The following is a 9293-nucleotide window of genomic DNA, read 5'->3' as shown; positions in this document are numbered from 1 at the left end:
GCACCTCGGCCGACCGTCTCGGCCGCCTGCTCGGCACCTCGGCCGACCGTCTCGGCCGTCCGGCTCGGCACCTCGGCCGACCGTCTCGGCCGCCTGTTCGGCACCTCGGCCGACCATCTCGGCCGTCCGGCTCGGCACCTCGGCCGACCATCTCGGCCGTCCGGCTCGGCACCTCGGCCGACCATCTCGGCCGTCTGCTCGGCACCTCGGCCGACCATCTCGGCCGTCCGGCTCGGCACCTCGGCCGACCGTCTCGGCCGCCTGTTCGGCACCTCGGCCGACCATCTCGGCCGTCCGGCTCGGCACCTCGGCCGACCATCTCGGCCGCCTGCTCGGCACCTCGGCCGACCATCTCGGCCGTCTGCTCGGCACCTAGTTTACACCCCTTTTCCTCTGACCCCCGATTCTCAAACCCTATACGACAAACACACCACGCATTCTACATCCCAAAACACACCCAAACACCTGGGATCATCCCTTCCAGACTCTCCACAAAACTGCCCTAGGCTGAACCCTAAAACTCTCGGCCAACACACACGAAAACTCTCAAACCAAACACTGATTTTCCCGAGCCATCTCTTGGCCAAACACACCCACATACTTCACAAAACACAACACTCAGAAACACACCCAAAGCACATGAAAACATCTCCCAAAAACATACAACTCGCGAATCTGCGCAGTCTACTTGCAAAAATCATAATAAAATCATACGACATCCAATGAAGCTGAAATTTACACACCACACCGAAGACACATCCAAGTTCATACAGTTAAAAATTCGTACCAAAAGAAGATCGTTTGCTCAGTCAAAAAGGGGTCGGAACCCACTGTCAGTTACCATCAAAAACATGCTTCACACAAACACATAATCCCACAACTTATTCAGCATCTAACCCCTCCAAAACGTCCTACATGCATGAATTCGAATTAAACGAGAGTTGAGGCCTTGTGTTACCTTTCCCGGATAGTTCAACGTAGTGAAAAAGCTTTACTTCCTCTTACGACTCCGATTCACGACGAAGGGGGGTATCACCTTGAGGAATCCAAGACGATGATGAGAGGGAGTGAAAGGGGAAAGGTAAACCGAGAGGGAGGAGGGCGAGAGAACTTACCGGTGAGAGAGCAACTTCGCGAAAGAGAGAGATGAGCGCTTGAGAGAGAGACCGAGAAGAGAAAAAGTATGGAAAAGAGGGGGATGAATCGGTTAAGAGGGAGTGGGGGAGGTTGAGAAATTAGTGGGGAGAGAGGGAGGGTTTTCGAAAAAGAGAGAGGGAGAGGGAGAGAAAAACCGAGAGAGAGGGGGGGGTTTAATTTATTAATTAAGATATTAATTTGCTTTTCAAATAACCATAAAACTAAATATTCACACCCATAAATAATATAAAACAAATAAAACATACCACACCATATCTTAAACAAGATATACACAAAAATTTCATTCCTTAAAAAAAACAACATTTTCGGATATTACAATTGTACAGTAATTTTTAGTAAATTTAAATATTATTTGCTATTTTAGTATATTTAAATGAAATTTCTAATGAAAACCGAACAAAAATAGTAAAATATGACTTCTAATATGGACTAAAGAGAAGAGTGGTATAAAAAGATGTTGGTAATAGTAAGATAAAAAGAAGATTGATCATCTTATATGATTATCTTAAAATAGAACTTTGAGAACTATCTGTTGATAGCACAAAACATATCAGTAGTTGCTCCAATTAACATATTTTGTGTTGTCAATTGATATTAGCTGCTAATATGGTTTGTGACACCAACTAATACGTTTTGTGCTTTTAACTTACATGGAGTAGTTTTTAAAGTTTTTATTTTAAAATAAATCTTATTGAAGCAGTTATATTATCAAAAAGTTGACATTTAGTATTAATTTAATTTTTCAGAAATAAATATTGGACATCACTCTAAAATACTGTACTAAGTTTACATGGAATTGGGCCATGAATTTTACTTATTCGGCTCGCTTTAGATATAGGCCCCGTTAGTACCATAGAATTGGGACGGTGGGATTGAAATTGGAGCCTTTAATTTCAAATCGGATGTTCAGTATCGCAAATTATATGGATTTGGAATTGAATTCTTCTCAATACCACAATTTGAATTCTATATCAAAAGGAGAAAATTGAAATTCTGAATAATTATAAAATTGAATACTTTCACCCACTCTACTACATAAACACAACACACATACTCACACACAATCACATGCACACATAGTCACACACACAATCACATGCACACATAGTCACACACACACAGACTCTCTCTCACACACACAGACTCTCTCTCACACACACATAGTTACACACACAAACACACATTGTCACACACACAGTAACACACGTAGACACACACACACTACACATATTACACGCTCGTGTGTGTGTGTGTATAATTTCTATAAATTCAATTTCCTATCATTTTTACCGAACAAAGAATTTGGAATTGAATTATAATTCAATTTCGTAGAATTCTAATTCCAATTCCGTGATGCGAACGAACCCTTAACTGAGTTGAATGTATCTCTGATGGGTTCCGGCCCAAGTTCTTGGCCTACTCCCAGCAGGCCCAAAGGCACCCGTGTTGAAGAAATTATCCCCTGAGGAAAAGCGAGAGACAAACTCGATGAAGCTAATGGCGAGCTCACTGATCCACGTGCGGCCGCTAGCGTCCGCCGCCGCGTCAGCTTTTCTCCGCCCTTCTCGCCTGGTTCCCCAGCCGCCGGACCTCCTAAAGTGGGTCCGTCGAGAAGGCGGGTTTGTGCACCAATCAGTAAAGATTGCATTTTTGGAGGAGGAGAAGCCCAATGGCCTTGGGCTAGGGCTCATCGCCTCCGACGACATCCCTAAAGGGTCTGACCTCATTGTTCTTCCCGAACACATTCCTCTCCGATTCGAAGCAAAAGACGGCGAATCCTCTGCTCTTACTCATTTAGCTCGACATGTTCCCGGTATGTTTCCATGAATTGGGTTTGTGCATCTTGGTTTTTAGTCCATTGATTTTGGCAGGTTTTAGGGTTTAATTGGGGGTCATTGTATTAAGAATGAATTGCTGAGTGCGGCGGAGTAGTTAATTTTTTGGTAAATTTATCTGGTGAAGACATGAGTGAAAATGATGATGCTGTGTCACTGTGATGTTTGATATATTTTGCTATATTTGATGACTCAATGAGCTTTGTTACATCTAGTTTCTGTGCTGTTCTGCTAATTCCGTTTAATGTTTAGTTTATTTGAAGCTGGGATTTGGGAACTAATCACATCCTAGTTGTAAGAATGTGGCCTCTAATACATATGCTGGATAAAATTACATCTTAGATGAAACTGTGTTTCACTACTTTCAAAATGAAAACATATGCAGAGCTATAATGAGTATTTATCAGTATGAGAATCCAGTAAGAGCGTCCACTTTAATTGATAGGAGAGATAGATAAAAGATAAAATAATTCAAACCAATGCATGGATTGATTAATTTTGAACTTGTTAGATCATCTTATCCTTCAAATACTCAATTCTCTATTAATCTGTCCTAAATGTTTGTTTCAAAATAGAGGTTAGAAACCGGTAACAAAGGGTGCCAAAATTCTTGAATGGTGTTGCATCTTCATGAGTGTACATAATCTCCTCGAGGCTTGAGATAACTTGGAGTATCTTATTTGTTGAGGATGGTGGTATTCCTTCATTATTCGGTTAGAAAACTAACCAATGAACAGTTGTCCTCATATCTTCTGTTGTGCTTTGAATGATTTGTCGAGATAGAGCAATGATATTGCGAGATTCTCAGTGTAATAGAGAAGTCTTAGGCTTGGTGCTGATTAGTAATCTTAGTTTAGTTAATCTCACTTAGTTTAGTTACTCTCAAGTTTGAGTTTTACAATATTGATATCCCTGTATAATTCAAGGAAACTGAGTCCCAAGTTGAAATAAGAATATTCATTTTGTCTACTGTTTGCTCTAGTACAACGCTAAATGGGGTTTGTAACGTGGTTTATTAAATATTAGGCTAATTGAATTTTGTATACGCAATAAATTGGACATTTGGAGCATTTCACAGAGGAACTGTGGGCTATGAAATTGGGTTTAAGGCTTCTGCAAGAAAGAGCGAAAAAGGGTTCATTTTGGTGGCCGTACATCAGCAATCTCCCCGAAACTTCTAGCGTGCCCATCTTCTTCCCTGGGGAGGATATCAAGAACTTACAGTATGCACCTCTCCTTCAACAGGTAAATGTTCCCTTACAGCGATATTCCATTGAATCGGATTACTTCCAAAGAAGTGATATTCCAACAATTTATTATGTGTCCGCAGTCATAATATCTCATGCATCTTTTAGTTTTTGAATAGGTAAATAAGAGGTGCCGTTTCCTTCTTGAATTTGATAAATTAGTAAGAGATGCACTTGAAAATGTCAAATTGGATGACCACCCTTTTGGAGGCCAAGAGATAGATGCATCGGCTCTTGGATGGGCGATGTCAGCTGTTTCATCCAGAGCTTTCCGGCTGTATGGCAGTAAACGTCCAGATGGGACCCATGACGATGCTCCCATGTTGCTTCCACTGATAGACATGTGCAACCACAGCTTCAAGGCAAATGCTAAAATTGTTCAAGAAAAAGAAGCAAGCAACGAGAACATGCTCGTAAAGGTACACTGTATTTCTGATTCTTTAAACTTGGTGACTACAAAGGATATGCGACACTGTTTATAGCCGTGCTTTGTGTTTACCAGGTAATTGCTGGAACACAGATTAAACAAAATGAACCATTAGAGCTGAACTACGGCTGCTTGAACAATGATTTGTTTCTTCTAGATTACGGGTTTGTCATTCCCTCTAACCCGTATGATTGTATTGAACTCAAATACGACCCAGAACTTCTTGATGCTGCAAGCATGGCTGCTGTAGTTTCGTCTACAAACTTCTCCTCTCCAGCGCCATGGCAGCAACAAGTTCTTCGCCAACTAAACTTAGATGGCGAAAATCCGGACCTCAAGGTATGCGTGGAATATCATAGGGGCTAGGCCTTGTTAAAACCTAATTTTTGGAGAACTCATGTGCAGGTTTAACCAGGTAAGCTTCATTTTTGACGTTATTAGTCGTTTGTTCTTGGAAGGTGAGGATCGGAGGATCAGAGCTTGCTGAGGACAGACTCCTGGGCGCGTTGAGAGTCCTCCTCTGCAACGACAGAGAAGCAGTAGAAGCGGTGGATATGAAGACGCTGAAATCTGTAACAGCAGAGGCTCCTCTAGGGATATCAAATGAGGCAGCCGTTTTCCGCACCATCATCGCTCTCTGTGTAATCGCTCTGCAGCATTTCCCCACGAAGATCATGGAAGACGAGCCCCTGCTCGAACAGACAGTCTCTCTGACGACAGAGCTAGCCGTCCGGTACAGAATCCAGAAGAAGTCTCTCATCATTGACGCCATGAGGAATTTCACCAACAAAGTGAGGCAGCTTTCGTCGCAGGAAACAGTCGCCTCTCAATAATCGATAGATTCCAAATTCTTCGTGTGGAGTTTGTAAAAAGAACTTTGATTTGAAAAGTAATAAGATACCTAAAATTATCTTAAAATCGTCGTCTTCATATGTATGGAATATTATTTTCAAACTTAATCTTAATTGGAATTTAACAAAAAGATGATACAGTATTTTAAAAAAGATAAGAGACTTTTGAAAGTTAGGTATGATTCCTAACACAAAAAGCTCCAACTAGAAAACTTTTCAAAAATTAGTTCTGATTCCTAACACACAAGCTCCGCCTAATTCACCCCAACCTCAAGATGGTGAGAGAGAGAGAAATCAAGAACAAACAAAAAGAACAAAAGGGAAGAAAGTAAAGGCTCTATTGCTGTATTTTGTACAAGAAGTATGTATGTACATGTGAAGACACAAAAGGGGTACCTAAACAAGAAAACTAGTTATGTCTGAACCAGAGATATGCCACATATAGAATATAACTAAACCATCTATATAGAGAGACATGAAAATACATAGTCCTATATAAATATACTACTAATTGCCGACAGAAATCGGCCTCTGGGCTAAACCAAGTGGCGAGCGGGAGCGGTGGTGCTGGCGGTTCGTCCCGCGAAGGGCCGGCCGCGCCTCCGGCTGCTGCATCGCGAGCCGATTGATCTTCTCCATCTCCAGCTTCACTTTCGTGACTTGGCTGTGAATCCCTACCCCTCTATACGCATCCTCGTCGAAGCTGTTGTTTTCGTCGTTGTTGTTGTTGATGATCGTGTTGTGATCCATCGAGGAATTGGAAATTATGATTACACACACCTTGGCGCCTCAGAGCTGAATAGAATTATAGAATGATTCTAACTTGTGATTTGAGGCCTAACCTTAACTATATATATAGAGAGATTGGGGAAAGAAATGATTAGGAAATTTGGGTCGTGAAAATGTGGCTGTATAGGTGAGGTTGAAGTAACTACTATAGAAAGGAGGCCAAACAATGTGTCACGAGATTCGGACGTGTTGGTTGTGCTGGAAGAATTTTATATCTATCTCGGGAGACGCCGAATTTCCCAAAATGCCCTTTTACTCGATCTATATTTGTCAGAAATGGAGACATGTATTTGTGATTATCCTTTGACGCGAGATCTAACCTTGACCGAGAAATGGGAGACGTGGAAGGAGGTGATTGGTGGGGATAGTTAGTGCAAAAATGCGATTATATGTTTTCACATTAGAGAATTTGGCATATGTCAAGCGTAGATGGGTGGGCGGTTGGTCTAAGAGTGTCCACTATGGGAGCGGCTCGGCGGTCGCCGAAGAGGGGTGTGGGGCGAGGCGGGAGGCGCGGCGGTCATAGTGGCTGGGGTGGCCGCCGCGCCTGAGGACGGGGGGGGGGGGCGGAAACGGCTTCGCCGCGTGCGGGGCGAGGACGCGGCTGGTGGGGGTGAGGCGCGCCTATAGGCGCGGCGGTCATAGTGACCGCAGCTTCCGGCGCGGCGGTCGACGCGTGCAAAATTTTTTATTTTTAAAATGAAAATTGATTATAAAATTTAGGGGCTATTGGAGGTGTCCACTATAGTGGCGGAAATAGAATTTTGGGGCTATGGACAAAAATCCGGGGCTATGGACAAAAAACTGGGGCGGGGCTATTGGGCGTGTCCACCTTATAGTGGACACCCTAACGTGATTCTACACGATTCCAATTTTTGACAAAATAGTTATTTAAATGATAAACCAAAATTATTCTATAAATTGTTGATAAACTAAAATGACAAAAGAGTTATTTAAATGATAGATGGAGGAAGTAACATGTAACATTTAACAGAGAATACTAATGCTTCAATTGCTTGTGGCCAATTCAATACATTGAATAGTAAACTATTTTGAAAAAAAACATAAGCTTGATGATGTTAGTCTGTGAGCAGCAGATGGTTTCTAGTTGTATTCCGGCTTAGTCAAAGTTTCAACACTTTAATTTTCATAAATTTATAGCTATATATTTTTACTAATTTTCTTCTATTTTCACATGTTCTGCGTGGTTAATGTTTCTTCTCAAGCAATATGAAAACAAAACCCTAACAACCCATTCTTGCTTATTATGTTGAGATTATATATTGTCTATCATATAGAACATTTGATAAGAAAATGGTAAGCCAATTTTCGTTCACTTTACTTATTTATCCAGTACTGATACAATAAAAAAGTTGGGGATGTTTTATTTATTTTTTGTTGTGTTATAATTTTATGACTATTATCGAATTCAATTGATCCAAGATGTGAAGGTAAATCCTTTTCAGAAAATGAAGGTAGATGACCAATGAAATTAAAAATTAGCATGAAGGTATATCCTTTCCAAATAATTGAAGGGTAGATGACCAATGAAATTAAAAATTAGCATAATACAAAAACTTAAGTCATCCTAAACAATCCATAAAAGAATCTGGTTATGAGTCGACGTGCCTTTTCAATTATTTTGATCACTCGATGGATAAAATATTTCAAATTAATAAACATTATAAATTGAATCAAATGCTCGTTTGCAAGAGAAAAAAAGATATTACTATCAATCTATCATGGATGCACTAAGAGCATCAGCAATGGCGGACATCCACGCAGAATTCCCACCGGCGTGTGGGAATTTCGTGGCGGACGTCCGCCATTGTGCGTCCCTTCCACGGATAAGGAATTCCGCGAAGTAATTCGCAGTTCCGCGGTGTTCCGCGGGGAATTCCGTGCAGACGTCCGCCATTGCGTTGACGCCCGCGGAATTCCGTTTTTTTCATTAAGGCCATGTTTGGTTGCCAGGATTCTGCCTGGGAAAGTAATCTGATTCCTTAAATTTTAAATTTCTGTGTTTGTTTCGATTTTTAATCAAATTGGGAAAGTAATCAAAATCCCAAGAACAAGGAAAGTTAGTACAACTTTCCAGGATTCTAAATCCTAACTTTTTTTAGGTATTCTTTTTCCTAGTTTTAGGATTCTTACATATTTAATTATTATTATTATTATTATTATTATTACATTGTTTTACAAATAATTTTAAATTACAAACCATACTTAATTTAAGAATAATAAATAACTATAATTAAAATGATCATAATTATAACTTTGTATTATAATATTTATATATAATTTTTATTATCATAATAATAATTAATAACTTATTAAATAATTAAAATATAATTATATAATATAAATTATATTGTAATAAATACTAATTATTATTTTAGAAATTAATAATTAATAAAATCGTAGTGAAATTCTAAATTATAAAATTTATTTAATTATAATATCCTTAAATATTATAATAGTAATAGTAGTAGTAATAATAATAAAAATAATAATAATTATTATTATATTATTATTATTATAATCATTTATGATTATAATACTCCATGTAACTATAATTATACTTGTATTATTATATATTGTGATGAATGATTCATATTTAAACTATCCATCATAATAATATATATAATAATAATATAATTGTCGTCATTTGTAATTAATAATTTATTAAAAAAATTATTATTCTTTTTAAAAATAAAATAATAATAAGTTTATCTTTAGTTTGGTGTTTAAATGAAATACAAAATTTAAAATCTTGGTATTTTCCAAACACAGGAAAGTAAAGTTATTAAGAATCATATTCTAGAGATTCATTTTCCTAGGAATCATATTCCTTGCCAACTTTACTTTCCCGCCAACCAAACATGGCCTAAATGTTTTTTTTCCGGTTCCTATATATACATCCCGTTGAACTTCATTTCATTTGCACCACTTGTATTAACAAGGTTCTCCCTCTCTCTAAAAATAC

General features: G+C 39.1%; 1 protein-coding gene across 2 annotated transcripts; it reads left to right on the top strand.

Annotated features, from left to right (window-relative positions):
• The first annotated feature begins 2616 nt into the window (after window positions 1-2616).
• On the top strand, window positions 2617-5585 carry LOC121767238 (actin-histidine N-methyltransferase-like). Of its 2 annotated transcripts, none has more exons than XM_042163464.1 (5): window positions 2617-2971; window positions 4072-4238; window positions 4360-4659; window positions 4743-5006; window positions 5073-5205. In XM_042163464.1, exons 1-5 carry the CDS (start codon window positions 2647-2649, stop codon window positions 5076-5078), a joined length of 1062 nt encoding a protein of 353 aa, XP_042019398.1. In that variant the 5' UTR covers window positions 2617-2646; the 3' UTR covers window positions 5079-5205. The 2 variants fall into 2 exon arrangements, with proteins under 2 accessions (XP_042019398.1, XP_042019397.1); XM_042163463.1 differs by having other exon boundaries at window positions 2837-2971; window positions 4020-4238; window positions 5126-5585.
• The last annotated feature ends 3708 nt before the right edge of the window (window positions 5586-9293 follow it).

This window comes from Salvia splendens, chromosome 15 (assembly GCF_004379255.2).
Source record: "Salvia splendens isolate huo1 chromosome 15, SspV2, whole genome shotgun sequence".
NCBI classification, from domain to species: domain Eukaryota; kingdom Viridiplantae; phylum Streptophyta; class Magnoliopsida; order Lamiales; family Lamiaceae; genus Salvia; species Salvia splendens.
The sequence above is the reverse complement of the archived record's forward strand: the minus strand, read 5'-3'. Positions and strand labels throughout refer to the sequence as shown.

Bases quoted from the DNA above. Each gene is read 5' to 3' on its own strand.
- LOC121767238 (XM_042163463.1), top strand. From the start codon at position 4,086: ATGAAATTGGGTTTAAGGCTTCTGCAAGAAAGAGCGAAAAAGGGTTCA. The intron at 4,239-4,359 runs GTAAATGTTCCC...GTTTTTGAATAG, and splicing joins ATGCACCTCTCCTTCAACAG to GTAAATAAGAGGTGCCGTTT. The intron at 5,007-5,125 runs GTATGCGTGGAA...TGTTCTTGGAAG, and splicing joins GCGAAAATCCGGACCTCAAG to GTGAGGATCGGAGGATCAGA.